The sequence below is a fragment of the Protopterus annectens genome, chromosome 9.part0 (assembly GCF_019279795.1).
Source record: "Protopterus annectens isolate FY-2018-M chromosome 9.part0, PAN1.0, whole genome shotgun sequence".
Lineage (NCBI taxonomy): Eukaryota > Metazoa > Chordata > Ceratodontiformes > Protopteridae > Protopterus > Protopterus annectens.
The window spans coordinates 1,441,851,270-1,441,870,009 of NC_056743.1; the positions used below are offsets into that span (position 1 = coordinate 1,441,851,270).

Consider the following 18,740-nt stretch of genomic DNA (forward strand, 5'->3'; position numbering starts at 1 on the left):
ACACCATAAACGAAAAGAAATCACACCTGGTACCCTGTCAAATTATATTCCTGGGAGCAAGCTTGAATAAAATTTCCCAGATGGCTTTCCTCACGCTAGAGAAACAAATTCGACAGCCTACTTCAAAGAAGTGGCACAAAAACCCTGCTGTTTGCAAGGCAAATACTACAAGCCTTGGGGTTCATGGCCTCCTGCATTCTTCTAATTCCATATGCAAAACTGCATATGAGGAAACTACAGTAGTATCTAAAAAAAAAACTATGGTGTCACCATTCTCAGGATCTAGAAGCAATGATTCCTATCATACCGTGCCTATGCCTAGAGTTTCTTTGGTGGGCAGAGGCCTGCCACCAAAACAAGGACTACCATTCACATTAGCCCCTGTCGCCCACCCCTAACAGACTCATCAGACTATGCATGTTGGGCTCACCTGGCAGGGAAGGGCATTCAGGGCAATTGGAACCCAAATCAAATGCACCTATATATCAATCCAAAAGAAATGTTAGCTGTACTGAATGCTCCGACAGCCTTCAAGGACCACTTTCTTCCAGGGCAATTATTGGTAAAGACAGACAACACCACTGTTATGTGGTACGTAAACAAGCAGGGGGTTACCCATTTTTACCCCAGCTGCAGACTAGCCATGGCATTGTGGAACACAGCCCTGAGCTACCAAGTACATCTACAAGCTCAATTCCTGCCAGGAAAACTGAATACACAGACTAAGCAGAAACCTCATGTACCCACACAAGTTGAAAATGGAACCAAGTATTTTCAACATGTTGACAAACAAATGGGGAGCCCAGATATAGACATGTTTGCCTCCTCCCAGAACTCTCAATTGGACAAATTTTGCACAAGGATTCCACAATCAAGTTTGGAAAGTGGATGCTCTGTCCTTCAGCTGGAAAAACCTATCAGTTTATGTCTTTCCTCCTCTGCTCTCCAAAGTGCTACTAAAGATCAAACAAGACAAACCAAGGATGATTTTGATTGCATCAGACTGGCCACGCCAGCACTGGTACCCCCTCTTGTGCAGTGTCCCTGTTGGCCCCATGCCCAGTCCCCTACCCTATTGTCTCCACAGGAGAACCAGATCCTGCACCCTCCGCTTCAAACTCTGAACCTAGTAGCCTGGCTAATTACCTAATCTCTCCTTTACCATCCCTCAGTAAACAAGTGATGGATATAATTTGAGGCAAGGAGGCCTAGTACTTGAAAGTCTTACGCTGAAAAATGGAAAAGATTCTGTGCTTTGATCCAGTCTCAAGGGATGAGCACAGCAGTGCCCAGTTTACCTCAGATTTTACAATACTTAACTGAGATGCTTCACAAGGGCCTGTCTGTCTTCTCCAAAATTCATGCCTCAGCCATTTCAGCTCCTTATAGCACAGAACCTCCCCTCTTCTCTCCTCTTTTGCTCAAGCAGTTCCTCAGAGGGGCCAGAAATTTACTACCACCCAGGAGAGCTCCAACTCCAGCATGGGACCTTAACTTTTTGTATTGGAAAAACTCACTTTCACCTTTTGAGCCAGCTGCAAGTGCAGATTTAAAATTCCTTTCTTGGAAAACAGCCTTCATTTTAGCAATTCAGCAAGAAGGGTATCTGAATTACAAGCAGTTATAACAGTGGAGCCTTTCATCTTTCATGCGGACAGGGTGTCCCTCAGGACCAATCCCTCTTTCGTGCCCAAGGTGGTATCCAGTGTGGTGCTTAATCAGTCCATTAATTTGCCAGCCTTTTCTAATCCACAGAACAAAGGGGAACGGATACTGCACTGCGATGTGCACAGAGAACTTAGATTTTACTTGGACAGAACTAAACCTCAAAGGAAATCTGAACTGCTGATGGCATTTGCTGCAGGGGCAGCGGGGAAGGCTATTTCAAAGCAAACCATTACTAAATGGATAGGCCATTACATTCATTTCTGCTATAAGCATCATGGAAAACCTACCCCACAGTGGATTTAGACTCCAACCAGGGCTGCATCCACCTCTGCAACCTTTCTGAGGTGTCCCTACCAGGGACAGCCTAGAAGCTGCTACCTGGAGTTCTGTACATACTTTCACCAAGCATTACCATGTACCAATTTTCTCTAAATCCAGAGCTGGCTTTACCACTGTAGTCTTGAAGGGCCTTATAGCTGGTCCTGTTGCTATCTAAATTCCTCCCTCCCATCCTTAGCTTTGGGAATCTACGCAAATGTGATGAGTGCAACAGTGAAACACTAAGAACATAGTACAGTTGTGTACACTTACCATAAATGTAAATGTTTGAGTATATTCACTGTTGCAGTCCTGGTTACCCTCCCTCCAGCCCCCTGACCTCTCTTGCTCTACCTCTACTCTCCTTTATTATGCTTAAGCTTTTTGGTGTATTTGCTTTTTTGTTGGAGGTAGAACCTCTTTTTTTATTTATGTATATATTTTGCTTCCCATTAGGGGGGGCACCTGACATCGGGTTCTATTGCATGAGTAACAGTCTTGGGTCCTGTGTCTGTTGCTATCCCTTCCATGATGTCAGGGGTATAAAACATGCAGCCGACTCCATTACATAAGTCTGTCTTGCCACGCGGTGCCCGAAGCAGAAGGTGTTGGCAAGTGCTGGGCGGCAGACTCCTGAAGTTTTCGTTTTCGAGTTTCAGATCCAAAGTCTTCAACTAAAAAAGCTAAGTACCCCGTTGGGGAAACTTTTTTCCTTGCTCCTTACCGATGTCAGTCAAAGTTAATTGCATTATTTGTGGGAAGCAAATACTTCATAAGAATTTTCATTTGTACTGTATTTCAAGCCTAGGCCTTGACCACAATGTACCTTGCTGTCTGTTCTGTGCTTTATTTAATCAACACACTATCAAACATCCATACATTTTTGCTTCTAAATATTTTGGCTCACTTTAACTATCCAGAAATGTCATCGGTTAGCAATTGGACTACTGGAATACCTTTTTTAAAAAAAAAAAAAAAAAAAGGCAGAGAGGCTGTTGAGGTCCAAAACTGCTGACGCTTCTAAGCTAGTTGCCAGTTCGGTACTCTGAGGTGCTTTCTCAGCCCATGATACCCTCTACTTCTGATTTGCAGGCCTCTACCGAGACCCATTCGGAGTCTGGTATGCCGCAAGATGCTTCAGTTATGGAACCTGTGGATGTCTCTACCTTGGATGTGTCCGGAGCTGCTGTGCAGGCACCGGCTTCTGAGGGTGTTTTCAGGCCTACAGATTTGTGTACTAGTTGTGAAGATGCAAAAAAGTACCAACCACATAACAAAAATCTGGATGAAGCTGACCCTGAGAATCACTGCTCGTACACAGGATGTAGAACTGTTTTAATTATTAAAAATCCACACGATACAAAATGTAGAGGTTAAGCGCTTTCAACTGTATATTACATCTGTATATTACAGTCTTCCTCAGAACCTGAGGTTCTGAGGAAGACTAATATACAGTTGAAAGCGCTTAACCTCTACATTTTGTATCGTGTGGATTTTTAATAATTAAAACAGTTCTACATCCTGTGTACGAGCAGTGATTCTCAGAGTCAGCTTCATCCAGATTTTTGTTACCTAGTTGTGAAGATGGCATCAGTCTAAGGCCAAAATCTCGACCTATGCCTAAAAAACAGATGCCTGGGCCACATGTGCAGGCCCCTATGCCTAGAAAACAAATGATCAAAATGGCTGAAGATTTAATTACTCTGATCAGGGGTAGACACCCCCCCCCCTTCTTAGAGGCCTAGGCAAGATATTGGTTATGCATCTTCTGAACAAAATTCTATTTCTTCTGACTCTTATGAACAGGAATTGTCTATACCTACTCTAATGCAGAGGATTCCATTCCTTTTGCTTCTACCCCTGAGGATTTTTCTTTTGGGGAAACTTTACTTACCTTAAGGGAACATTTCCATTGTGAAAGTAAAGATTTTTCTGACTCTAAAGAGACTTGGGGATTTTCTTCCTCAGCATAGGCCTTTGGCTATACCGCCTGTTCTAGACAGTGATGTTTTTCAGAATCTAGTATGGCTCCTGATTCTCTGCCTCTGGCTCCTTGTAAGCCAGACAGATACTACAGGGTTCCTGACTCCCACAAATTCCTTTTCAAATATCCTGTTGCAGATCCTGAAACCATTTCTCAGGGTACCAAGGGCATTAAGGCTTCTACTGCTAAAAATCCTGCCCCTTCTGATAGAGATTCCAGGACGCTGGATAGATGGGGTAAGAAGGTTTATACTTCTGCAAATCTGGCAATCATGGGTTTAAACTCAGTTTCATATGCTAAAATATCAGCAGCATGTCATGGGACTGCTTAAACAGAAAATTATGTGGTTTTCTGACTGTGGAAAATAAAGATTTAAAGGATTTATTGCGTTCAGTTGAACACGTTGGAAAAGTTACTTTGCAATGTGGTTTTGATTCTTTGGAGGCCTCTTGCAGGGCTGCTGTAACTGGGTCTGTGCTAAGAAGGCATGCTTGGCTCAGCAAAATCTGCCTGATCATGTTAAAGCAAAATTGTTAGATTCTCCTTTACAACAGGACAGTCTCTTTGGTAATAAGGCTGAAGAAGTTCTAAAAAAGATGGAAGATAAAGTTAAATCTATGCAAATTGTGAATGATTTCTTTCAAGTACAACCGCCAAGATTTAGTAGACACTTGCCTACTAAGAACTGGTCCTTTCCAGTTCTTTCGAGAGCCATTCAAGTCAAACCCAGACATTACAAAGGCACCAGGTTTCAGTCGCAAGGGACTTTTAGAACAAAACAACGGGGTGCCGCCTCTTCCAAATCTGGAAACAAGACACCTCCCTATGGTAAGCAGTCTCTATGACTTCCCTTTACACTTAGCAAGCACTTACCTTTTAGCCGCCTCTTTGGGGGGAATACTGGCTCTGCATGCAAAAAACTGGCAACTTATAACCCAGGACAAATGGGTTTTAAATATAGTACCCCAGAGATGTATTTAATTTCCATAATGTTGCCAATTCCAACCGGATGGCCAGACTTGCCCCCAAATTAGTGGGCTGAGGCCCAGAAACAAGTACTTCCCCCATGAGCATGGGGGCTATTCAACTAGTACCAGAAGAGGAAAAGTGACAAGGTTTCTAATAAAGACTTTTTTCCTTTTACCCAGAAAAGACAAATCATGGCGTTCAATTCTGGACTTGTGTACTCAAAACACCTTTCTGGACATCCCAACGTACAAGATGCTGACTTTTCACCAGTTGCTATGCTAGACAAAGATGCCTGGTTGGCAACTCTAGATTTAAGAGGCTTACCTGCATATCCCAATCGGGGAGTCTTGCAGAAGATACCTCTGCTTCAAAGCAGGTTACTTGCATTAGCAGTTCTCTGCACTGCCCTTTGGCTTAACTACTGTGCCCAGCGTCTTTACAAAAGTGCCTGGCTCCAGTAATTGCATTTTGCAGGCAAAGAAATATTCAGATATATCTCTACCTGGACGATTGTCTAATTCGGGCAGAAAACACTTTCTTCTAAAACTTCTGGCATTTGTAAAAAGGGTTCTAACTTGTCTAGGGTACACTATAAATGAAAAATCACAACTGGTACCCTCTCAAAACATTACATTCCTGGGTGCAAGCTTGAATACAATTGGCCCAGATGACTTTCCTTGCGCCAGAAAAGCATATTAATTTGGTGACTTGCTTCAAAGTGGCCACAAAAACCCTGCTGTCTGCAAGACAAATTCTGCAAGCCTTGGGGTTCATGGGCTCCTGTATTCTTCTAATTCCATATGCAAGACTGCATATGAGGAAACTTCAATGGTACTTCATTTTATGGAGTCAACATTGTCACAGCCTGGAAACAATAATTCCTATTATACCTTGCCTGCAACTAGAGTTCCTATGGTTGGCAGAGGCCTGCCACCAAAACAAGGGGCTGTCATTCACACCACCCCCTGCAGCTCAAACCCTAACTACAGACGCATCAGACTATACTTGGCTGGCTCATCTGGCAGGGAAGTGCATTCAGGGCAAATGTAGCCCAAATCAGCCTTCATATCAGTCAAAGAAATGTTGGTTGTACAGAATGCACTGCAGCCTTCAAGGACTACCTTCATCCAGGACAATTACTTAGACTACATCCCGGTTGTGTGGTACATAAGCGGGAGGGGGGTTACACACACCTACCCCCTTTGCAGACTAATCATGGTGTTGTGGAACATGGTCTTGACCTATCAAGTACAACTACAAGCTCAATTCCTGCCAGGAAAGCTGAATACTCTGGCAGACGAACTAAGCAGAAATCTCATGGACCCCCACGAATTGAAACTGGAACCACAGACATTCTGGGGTGAGGGAGAAAGATCTATCAGTTGGACAAAATTTGCACAAGAACTCATCACAAAGCCTGGAAAGTGTATGATTTGTCCTTATCAGTCTGCCTTTCTCTCTCTGCCTCTGCTCTCCAAAGTTCTACTAAGTCAACCAGGGCAAACCAAAAATGATTTTGATTGCTGTAGATTGGCCTCACCAACACTGGGTACCCACTCCTGTGCAGTGTCGCACCTTCCACTGTGGCACCTGCCTCAGACACCTTACTGTGTCAGCAGAACAACCAAACTCTGCACACTCTGCTACAAACTTTGAATCTTGCAGTGTGGCTGATCACCTAAATTCACCCTTGGCATCCCTCAGCAAACCTGTGATGGATGTCATTTTGGAGGAGAGAAGACCTAGTACTAGAAAATCTTATGCTGACAAATGGAAACGATTCTGTGCCTGGAATCAATCTCATGGGATAAGCACAGCAGTGCCCCAACATTCCTCAGCTTTTGCAATACTTAACTGAGATGTGTCACAAGGGCCTGTCCTTTTTCTTCCATAAAAATCCATGCCTCAGCCATTTCACCTCATTACAACACAGAACCCTCCCCTCTTCTCTCATCCTCTGCAAAGCAGTATGAGGGGCCAAAAACTTAAGACCACCCAGGAGAGTTCCAACCCCTGCCTGGGACCTCAATTTTGTGTTTGAGAAACACACTCTCTCTCCTTTCAAGCCAGCTGCTACTGCATACTTAAATTTCTCTCCTGGAAAACCGCTTTCCTTTTAGCAGTCACTTCAACTAGAAGGATTTCCGAATTATAAGCTCTTATGGCAGTGGGAGCCGTTCATCATTTTTCATGCTGACACGGTATCTCTCAAGACCAGTCCATCCTTCATGCCTAAGGTGGTATCCAGTGTGGCTCTTAATCAGGTCATTAATTTGCCAACTTTCTTTCCCAATCCACAGAACAAGGGGGAGCGGATTCTGCATTCATTGTATGTACGCAGACAACTTACATTTTACTTAAACAACTAAATTTCAAAAATCTGAACTGCTGGTGGCATTTGCTGCAGGGGCAGAGGGAAAAAGGCTATTTCAAAGCAAATAATTTCCAAATGGATAAGCCATTGCATTAATTTCTGGTATAAGCACCATGAAAAACTATCCCCCAGGGGATCAGATCCCATTCCACCAGGGCTGCATCTACTTCAACAGCCTCTCAGAGGGGTTCCTACCAGGGACATTCTAGAAGCTGCTACCTGGAGCTCAGTTCATACTTTCACCAAACTTTACCATTTACCTCTTTTCTAAATCCAGAGTTGGCTTTGCCACTGCTGTCCTGCAGGGCCTTATAGCTGGTCCTAATGCTGTGTAATTCCCTCCACCCAGCCATAGCTTTGGGAAGCTACCCAAATGTAATGACCAACAGTGAAACACGAAGAACATAGTGCAGTTGTGTGCACTTAACCATAAATGTAGATGTTAGTGTATTCACTGCAGTCCTGGATGATTGTTTCACTGTTGCAGTCATTACATTTGGATAATCTGGCAGGTTGCCCTCGGTTGGCCTGAATAACAAAGTCTTGGGTCCTGCATCGGTTGCGGTTTCCTCTTCCATGACGTCAGGTCTTCAGGGGTATAAAACATGCAGCAGACGCCATTTTATTCAGTCTTTCTTGCTGCGCGGTGCCCGAAGAAAAAGCAGTTCGCAACTGCCGGTCGGTCGACTCCTGAGGTTTTCGAAATCTAATTTTAGATCCGAAGTCTTCAATAAAGCAAGTACCCCGTTGGGGAAACTTTTTTCTTGCTCCCGACTGCCAGAAAAAGTTAACAATTGTATTTCTTGTGGGAAGCAAATACCTCAAGGATTTTCATTCTAACTGTATTCCTTGCCTAGGCCATGACCACGACGTTACTAGCTGTCAGTTTTGTGCTAGATTTAACCAACGCACTAAGTGTCTGTACGATTTTGCTTTTCATTATTTTGGCTGAAGATTTAATTGTATAATGCCGTCGGAACAGCCGACAGTTTATAAAAAGCGCAAGGAAAAGGGACAGGCATCAGAGGTCCAAAACCAACGACAAGGCCTTCGCTAGGCCAGTCGCCGGTTCTGAGGTGCTTTCGCAGCCCCTGACGCCTGCTACCTCAGCCACAGGCCGCTTCAGACTCCCACGTGGAGACATCTAGGCCTCTGGATACTCAAGGTATTGGACACTCTGAAACTATTCCCTCAGATGGGCCCGGAGCCGCTGAGCAGGCATCTGCTTCTGAGGGTGTTTTCAGACCTACACAGTTATGTCAAGCCAACCTTAGCTTCCAAGGCAAAGACTAAAAGAGCTTTAAAGACAAAGAAACAAGCATTCTCCTGGACAGACTACCATGCCTAAGAAACAGATGCTTAAAATGGCTGAGGACTTAATTACTTTGATCAGGGGCTCCCATCCACCTCCTGATAAGAGGCCTAGGCAAGACACAGAATGATTCTTCTGATCAGGTTTCCATTTCCTCTTACTCTTCAGAACAGGGATACTCTCTTCCTCCCTATGAGGTTTCTGATGCTGAAGAATCTGTTCCTTCAGCTTCTCCTCCCGAGGATTATTCTTTTGGGGAAACCCTACATACCATGAAGGAGCATTTTCTCTGGGAGAGTCAAGCTTATTCAGAATCTAAGAAAAGGCTCAGACTCTTTTACTGCCTCAGCACAGACCTCTTGCTATTCCACCTGTTCTAGACATTGTAAATGTATTTTCAGAGTCCGGCCTGTCTCCTGACTCTCTACCCCCTGCACCTGTTGAGCCAGATACTACAGGGTCCCAGATTCTCATAAATTTCTATATAAAAACCCTGCTGCTGACCCAGAAACTATATCTCGGGGTCACAAAGGGGTCAAGGCTTCCACTGCAAAAAAAACCCTGTCCACTCTGATAGGGATTCTATGGCATTGGACAGATGGGGGAAACATTTTTACACTTCTGCTACCTTGGCTGTAAGGGCTTTAAATTGTCAGTTTCATATGCTTAAATATCAGCAATAGTTAATGTCACTGCTGAAACAGAAAATGTTGACAAATTCTGAAAACAAGGAAATGCAGGATTTATTGCATGCAGCAGCAGGATTTATTGCATGCGCAGAACAAGTGGGTAAAGAATACTTTGCAATGTGGTTTTGATTAACTGGAGGCTTCTTGCAGGGCCGTTTACAGGTTCTGTCATTAGAAGGCATGCTTGGTTAAAGGAACAGAATCTGCCTGATCATGTTAAAGCAAAATTATTGGATGCTCCATTACAGCATGATACTTTGGTGTTAAGGCAGAAGAGGTGTTGAAGAAAATGGAGGCTAAAGCAAAATCTATGCAGACAGTAAAGGATTTCTTACAGGTACAGCCACCCAGATTTAGCAGGAACTGGCCTTCTAAAAATTTGTCCTTTCCAGTGTCAGACAGGCCACAAAGACATAGACACCCTAGAGGCAGCCCCAAGGCTCATACAGGCCCAAACAATGGGCTGCTTCTACCTCCAAAAGCAGAGAAGACCTATCACAGCCATATAGGAAAGTCCCAATGACTTTCCTCTGGCAATGCCAAACGCTTATCTTTTGGCAGCATCTTTAGGGGGAAAGCTAGCACTTTTTTTACAAAATTGGCACATGATCATCCAGGACAAATGGGTCTTGAATATAGTCTCTCAGGGCTACAGGTTCCACTTTCACACCCTTCCAAAGGCAAAAAGGTATGCCAGACCTACCACACAATCAGTGGGCAGAGGCACAAAAACAAGTTTCATCTCATGGACATGAGGGCTATTCAACCAGTACCCCACAGCAAGAGCAGGGACTAGGATTTTACTCGGGACTTTTCTTAGTGCCCAGAAAGGACAAAGCTTGGAGACCAATTCTGGACCTGTCTATTCTAAACACTTTTTTGGACCTTCCAAAATTCAAAATGTTCACTCTGCAGCAGCTTCTGTCCATGCTGGGCAAAAAGGCTTGGCTTGTAACATTGGACCTCAAATAGACATACCTGTATGTTCCAATCAGACAATCTTGCAGAAGATACCTCAGATTCATAGCTGGTTCAATGCACTACCGATTCTCTGCACTGCCCTTTGGCTGATCTACTGCGCCCAGGGTTTTCACAAAATGCCTGGCACCAGGAATTGCTTTTTGCAGACAGAGGAATTCAAATATATCCCTACTTGGACGACTGCCTTATTCAAGCAGAGAACAGACATTCTACTAAAGCATCTGGCGTTCGTAAAAAGATTACTAATTTACCTAGAGTACACAGTAAACGAAAAGAAATCAAAACTAGTACCCTCTCAGATAATATTCCTGGGTGCAAGCTTAAATACAACTGCCCAGATGGTTTATCTCATGCCAGACAAAGGCAACTGACTTCATACTTCAAAAGCATGTCAACAAAGACCCAGTTATCTGCAAGAAAAATTCTGCAGGCTTTGGGCTTCATGGCATCCTGCATTCTGCTAATTCCATATGCAAGACTGCATATGAGGAAGCTACAATGGTACCTAAAAAGTGTTTGGACTCAACATTGACAGCCTGGAAACAATAATTACTGTCATTCCCTGCCTGCAACAGGAGTTTTGATGGGCACAAGCCTGTCACCACAACAAGGGACAGCCATTCACCTTAACCACAGCCAGGCAGACACTAACAGATGCATCAGATTATGCCTGGGGGGGGCCCACATGGCAGGAAAATGTATTCAGCGCACATAGCCCGCATGCCAAATGCATCTTCATATCAATCAAAAAGAGATGCTAGCTGTACAGAATGCCCCGACAGCCTTCAAGGAATTACTCCATCCAGGACAACTGATAAAAATGGACACTGCTACAGTCGTGGTACATAAACAAGCAAGGAGGCACTCATTCCTACCCCCTCTGCAGACAAGCCATGACGTGTAACACAGCATTGACTTATCAAGTGCACCTGCAAGCACAATTCCTGCCAGAAAAAACATACTCTGGCAGACTAAGCAGAAACCTCATGGACCCTCACGATTTGAGACTAGATCCTTAAGTCTTCAGCATGATAAAGAAATGGGGATGCCCAGACATCTATTTACCTCCCCTCACAACTGCCAACTACAGAGATTCTGCTCCAGGACTTACCATGAACAAGCATGGAAAGTGGATGCTCTCATTCAGCTGGAAAACCCTTAGTTTGCCTTTCCTCCTCTGCCTCTCCTCCCCAAGGTACTCCTAAAGGTCAGACGAGAAGCCAGAAATGATTCTGATTGCCCCAGACTCGCCACGCCAGCAGTGGTATTCAATCCTAAAGAACTTGTCTAGGCCCAGCCTGGACGTTGCCTCAAATTCCTCACCTACTGACCCAACAAAACAATCAGATCCTTCACAGCCAACTCAGAACACTAAATCTGGCTGCATGGCTGATGATATAACCATTCAGGGCACACCTCTCTAAAGCAGTTATGGATGTTATTTTGGAGGCAAGGAGGCCCAGCACCAGAAAATCTTATGCAGAAAACTGAGATTCTGTGCTTGGAACCAGGAACAAGTTGACACACTTGTACCAAATATTCCTCAGATTTTACAATACCGGAGATGCTAGACAAAGGCCTATCCTTCTCATCAATTAAGATCCATGCTTCTGCCATTTCAGCTTACTACAATACAGACCCACCTATTTTTTCGCATCCGCTGCTGAGGCAGTACCTCAGAGGGGCCAAAAACATAAGCTCTCCAAGGAGACCGCCAATACCTACGTGGGAACTCAATTTTGTCGTGGAAAAGCTCACACTGCCTCCTTTTGAGCCAGCCAATACAGCCGACAAAGTTCTTGTCATGGAAAACAGCTCTGCTCCTAGCAATAACTTCAGCAAGAAGAGTCCCAGTTACAGGCATTAATGGCTGTGGAACCTTTTATTTTCCATCCGGACAGGGTTTCTCTAAGGAGAAACCCAACATTTATGCCTAAGGTAGTGTCCAGTGTGGTTCTTAACCAAACTATTCACTTGCCTACCTTTTATCCAAACCCAGAGAATAAAGGGGAGACTTCTACATTCTTTGGACATACACAGACAGCTGCGCTTCTACTTGGACAAAACTAAAGCTTTCAGAAAGACTGAGCAACTTTTAGTGGCATATGCTGCAGGATCACAAGGAAGGGCTATTTCAAAGCAGACTATTTCAAAATGGATAGGCCACTGCATTCGTTTCTGCTGTTCATAACATGGCAAAACACTGCCTAAGGGCATTAGGCCACATTGTACCAGAGCAGCAGCCACTTCAGCAGCCTTCCTCAGAGGAGTACCAACCAAGGATATTTTGGACGCTGCAACTTGGACTTCAGTGCACACTTTTACAAAGTACTACCACTTACCTCTTTACTCTACTCTAAATCCAGAGCAGGCTTTGCCACTGCAGTTCTGCAGGTCCTTATAGCCGCCCCTAATGCTGTTTAGCTCCAGCCTCCCTTCCATAGCTTTGGGATTCTACCCAAATGTAAGGACTGCAACAGTGAAACACACAACAAAGTACAGTTGTGTACACTTACCATAAATGTAGATGTTCAAGAGTATTCAGTGTTGCAGTCCAGGTTGCCTGCCCACCATCCCCCTTTCTTTCTGGAGTTTCTTTCCTTCACTATCTTCAACAACCTATGGTGTATTTGCTTGTAGATGAAGGTAAAGTTTATATTGCATGTATATATAGTTTATATATATTTTTGCTACTTTTTGGTGGCACCTGACATCTGGGGCAAGTCAAACTAAAGAAAATGGCGTTGGCTTTTTGTGTTATACCCCTGATGTCATGGAAGAGGAGACAGCAACCGACACAGGACCCAAGATTTTGGAATTCAGGCCAACTGTGGGCAACCTGCCAGTAGATTACCCAAATGTAATGACTGCAACAGTGAATACACTCAATCTACATTTATGGTAAGTGTACACAACTGTACTTCCTACGAACCCTGGGCTTAAGGTCAGCCACCATACCTATGCTCCCTCTAGCTTGAATGCATATGCATAAGCTACAGTGGTACCTAAAAAAAAATTTGGTCCCAGCACCAGAATCACCTGGAGCAAGAAATCCCCCTCCTTCCCTTTCTAAAGAAAGAGGTCAGATGGTGGATTCAACAAGTCCAGCCCAACCCAGGTAGCGCATACAGATGCCTCAGTCAGGGTGGGGAGCCACAATGGCATCTTACAGGGTGCAACAACCTGGCACCCGTCCTTAAAGGCCAAACACATCAGTGTGAGGGAAATTACCAGTCTTCTTGGTTATAAAAACCTTTACTCCCTGCTTCTACCAGGGGTTCTACAAATAGTAACAGACAACACCACAGTAATGTGGTACCTCAACAAACTGAGGGACAAAACCATAGCTGTGCAGACTCACCCTGCTGATATGGGATCTAGCCTCTTGCCATAACTTGTGCCTGCAGGCAACCTCTATTCCCTCGCAGGACAGCAAACCCAGCAACACATCCTCCACAACATGAATGGATGCTGGACAGGACTGTTTTTAGACACTCGTCAAATAGACCTGTTTGCCTCCCCCCAGAATAGGCAGCTGCAGACCTTCTGCTCAAAGACCTTCTCCCCTCTAGCCTGGAGGGTAGACCTCTTTCAACATCTGGAAGGGGAAGTTTCTTTGCCTTCCTCCCCTTCCCACTTACACAAAGTAGTCCTTAAGATCAGGAGACTAACCACAGGAAAGTAAATAATGTGGGAAGAAATTGCCAGGGAATTGTTATGGCTAGGCTTGTATAGGCCCTAGGGCTGATAGCCTAGTACCAACCTATGAACAAATCTTGCTAATGACTCCCTACTGGCCAGGGCAGAACTTGTTCCCCCTACTGTCTAGACAGGGGCAATCACTGCAAGTTACCCTACAAGGTGGACATGGACACAAGGGAGCTCTCATCCACCCACACTTGCAGATGTTGTCCTGGGCACTGTGGATCTGTGGATGATTAACTTTTGGTCCCATTCAAACATCACTACTCAGGATGTGCTTTCAGTCCTTGGCGTGGCTAGGAAACCTACAAGAAAATCATACCTAGCTAAATGGGAAAGATTTAGTTAATGGTGTCTAGACAAGAGAGGGGGACCCTTGCATTGTCGATCCTCCCCCCTTAGTGTCCACTAATAAAAAGTGGACTTTCCTGTTCGGTGAAAGTACACCTTTACACAATATCTGCCTGGCACTAGACCCTCCCTTACTAGCCAGGCTCAATGTAAAACTCCTTAAAAGGGGTGTTGCACATTAGATCTTCAAGAAAGCCTATACCTCCACCCTGGGACCTTGACTTCATCCTGGAAAAGCTTACCCAACACCGATTCGAACCTGCTGGGATAGCTGCCCTTCAGATGTGTACATGGAAAACCGTTCTAGTGGCTATAACATCAGCCTGAAGGGTTTCAGAACTACAAGCCTTAATGGCTTGCCCCCCTATACTATGTTCCACAAAGACAGGGTAACCCTGAGAACTAATCCCTGCATGCCCAACATGGTAAACTATTTGTCATTAAACCAATTTATCCACCTTTTCCTCTCCCACCAATGAAAGTGAGCATACTTCCCACTCTGGATGTACACAGACAACTGTAAGATTTTTACCTAGACAAAACAAAATCCATTAGGAAATCCAAACTGTTTCCTTCCATCCCAGGGCATTGGGCAAAGCAGTCTCCAAACCACCACGTTGGATCAGGAAAGCCATCTGTCTTTGCTACTCCCACCATGGAAAAAATCCTCCAGTGGGAATAAAAGCCCATTCCACTAGGGCAGTGGCTACCTTAAAGGCTTTCCTAAAAGGTCTGAACACGTCTTCCATTACGGAAGCAGCCACATGGTCCACTATCCACACTTACACCAAACGTTACAAGTTAGACCAGTTCTCTAGAGCATGTGCAGGATTTGCCAGGGCATGCCTACAGGGCTTTGTAGAGTAGTCATCTGCATCTGCCACCCTTTCATCCAACTAAGCTGTGGCAGTGTCCCGCAAGAATACTGCAACATAGGACTAGAAGGACAAAGAATAGTTGTGTAAAATCTTACCATAACCATAGATGTCTTTCTCTTCCATGTTGCAGTATTCTTTCCCACCCACCAATAACCCCCTCATTCTCCATCACAGCATTGCCTTGGGTTCTAATCTCGTACACCTTTCACCTTGGAGCCATCAAGTACCACAGAAGGGCCCCAGGGTCCCACTCCTGACATCTCTGGCACCTCCTGCTGGGTTTTCTACTCTGCGTGCTGAGCTTCAAATTCTGAGGATTGTGTGTGCAGACATCACATTTAAGGCACCTGGTTTATGGCCCTACGTGTGATATCTCACGCAGCTGCAACAGCCAAGATGAAGGTTTTGTATAGGAGCTGACGTGTAAGTTGCCTCAGGGCAGGAAATCCTACAACAAGAATACTGCAACATGGAAGAGGGCATCTATGGTTATGGTAAGATTTTACACAACTATTCTTTAACCTATGTACAAATCCTTTTTACCCAAGGTGGCTGAAGACTAACATTAACTAGTTATTTAACCTTCCAGTATTCTTTCCTCTGTATCAAAACAGAGGGGATACATCTTTCACATGCTTGATGGGCATAGACAGCTTTGTTTTTACATCCATAAAACCGAATACTTCAGGAAGTTTGATCAGCGGTTTCCTTTTCAAACTGTTAAAGCAGTGATCAAAGTTACTTTGGCTAGATGGTTGAAAGACTATTGTTTACTCGGTCTGGTAAGGTGCACTGTACAAGGTCCATGGCCACGTCTCAAGCCTTTTCGTCTAGAGTTTCCTGTTGGACATTTTGTGCTGCAGCTGCTTGGCAAACCCCCATGCTTTTGTCATGCATTGCAAATTGGACATTATATCCATGAGTAGGAGTGCTTTTGGTTCTGCTGTACTCAGAAATATTCTTCCTTGATGGCCACCCCACATTATAATTGCTGGGGATTGTCCGACAGGTTAATGCAGTGAAGTGGACAACATCAGATACTTGCTATAACATCTGTGTTGCCCAGTTTTATTCCTTTATCCCTCCCATCCCCCTTCCCCTTATCCAAAAGTTTATTCAGGAAGCCTAGTAGAAGTTGCAAGGAATTCTATTCCTTTGGTTGAGCTCCTGATGAGCTTTTCTTGTATATCTGTACATTTGATCTTACTGTTTATTACAGTTAATGGTTAAGGGGTACCATGTTCTTGTTGGCAAACTGAGGTACTGTGGGGGAGCGGGGCATTATTGGGCAGACTGCTCAAGTCAGGAGTCTCTAGGTGGAAGAAAGCAGGTAGTCAGTTCTGAGATTCGGAACCATATTCCAGCAGGGTAATGGGATGAAGTTAAACACAGATGAAGCGTTATGGTAAGAACAAAAGGTTTGCAGACTTTCCAAAAGTGTTCCAAATGTGTATAGTAAAAGTTCCATTTGTGTCTTTATTGTACCAGTGTAATTATGAATATCCATTAAAAATTACATTAGTAGCTGATCAGAAAATGTTTAATATAAGGAATAATTACTTCATCTGAAGTTTACTCATCTGCTGAAGTAGAAATGTAAAGTGAAGGCATGTGACACTGTTCAAGTGGCACATCTCACTTTTCCAAATGAAAGTGGTAATGTGTGTGGTGTCCACACACACTGAAATTGTGATATGTTAAGGTGCATTTTACATGGACAATGCAAGTTGGTGCTCGTTTCCCCCTCTATAGGATCACTTTGTGCAGAATTGTTACTATTTAATAGCTGGATATATTCATGTTATTACTTAGACTTTTGTAGATTGAGGCAGAAGTGAAAGAGTTGCATTGTTAAATTTTTATACTTGTGTTGGATTTAAAGGCATACTGCATCAGGAGTGCTTCTCTTGTTCTACTTGTCATGTGTGTAATGGATTTGTTTTTTTTATTTCTCCAGGATTTACCAGAAGGAGTGCTTTACTATAAAATCTTTACAGAGGGACAGGATGTACCAGAAGATAAAACAATTTTGGATTTTAAACATGCTGTGAGGACGTTTCTTAAGCAAAATGTCGACAATGGTATGTACAATTACTTTGCATGCAAAATACTTGTATGGTTTTCTGAACTCTCTCCTGATTTCAGCATGCTCCCCAAACCCATATATTGAAGGAGATGGCTTGAAGATTTCTATTTTTAGAAATCTGAAATCGGTACTTTTAGATTAAACTTCTCACCCTGTCCATTGCAGGGAAAGTTTTTATGGAGACGTTTTTGGCAAAACTGTGGGTGATTTGTGCTCAGAGGATGACCAGTCTCCCAACAGAGGCACACACGCCAGTTTATTCTTAGTTGTGCATATGCCAGTTTCATTGTGAAGGATAGTCTTCAAAGTAATGTGAAATTTTTGACAGCCACTGATGTGAACTGTTCTTGAGTAAAAGTAATACTGTAATGTTAGGACCCTAGTTTTGCTGACCTTATTCAACATTACATTGCCGTTAGAGGAAGGATGCACAAAGTTTTCTGCTGAAGGCTGCATCGCTGAGGCATTACATTTAGAGTCTGAGACCTACTGTACACAACTGGGTATGATCAGACTTTCTTTTACTGCCTCAGCCCAGGCCCCTTACTATTCTGCCAGTGTTGGACATTGTGAATGATGTGTTCTCTGAATCTAAATCCTGATTCTATACCCCCAGCTCCTGTCAAGCCAGATAGGTACTACAGAGTCCCTGACTCTCTCAAATTTATAAAAATCTTGTTGCTGACTCAGAAACTATTTCCCAGGGTCCCAAAGGGGTTAAGGCTTCCATGGCTAAGAATCCAGTTCCCTCGGATAGGGACCCAAGAGCATTAGACAAATGGGGAAAGAAAGTTTACACCTCTGCAGCTTTAGCAGCGAGGGCACTAAATTGCCAGTTTCAGATGCTTAAATATCAACAATACTTAGTCTCAACTCAGAAAATTAGTACAAATGCAGAACAACCTGATTATAAGGTAATGCAGGATTTATTGCATGCAGCTGAAGTGGGAAAGCATACTTTGCAATGTGGTTTTGATTCATTAGAAGCTTGTAGAGCAGCAGTTACAGGATCTGTGATTCGAAGGCATACTTGGTTAAAAGAACAAAGTTTACCAGATCATGTTAAGGCAAAATTATTGGATGCTCCTTTGCAGCAAGATAATTTATTTGGTATTAAAGCAGAAGAGGTATTAAAGAAAATGGAGGATAAGGCAAAATCTATGCAAACGGTGAGGGATTTCTTACAGGTACAGCCACCACGATTTAGCAGAAATTGGCCTACAAAGAATTGGTCCTTTCCACTGTCAAGACAGGCCACAGAGGCAGATACAGACGCTCAAGTGGCAGATCTCAGCCACAAGGCCCTTAAAGACCATGATAGTGGGGTGCTACAAACCCAAAAGGAGGGGAGTACAAGTCACAACCTTACAGGAAACAGTCTCAATGACTTCCCCCTTCCAATGCCAAACTCTTCCCTTTTGGCAGCTC

General features: G+C 43.9%; 1 protein-coding gene across 1 annotated transcript in view; it reads left to right on the top strand.

Moving 5' to 3' along the window:
• The window catches only part of LOC122812116, a 1,581,175-nt gene that overhangs the window by 372,031 nt on the left and 1,190,404 nt on the right, over positions 1–18,740 (top strand). Inside the window, exon 4 of the mRNA XM_044084402.1 lies at positions 17,184–17,307. Coding sequence (XP_043940337.1) covers positions 17,184–17,307 — 124 coding nt within the window. The remainder of the gene's footprint in view (positions 1–17,183; positions 17,308–18,740) is intronic.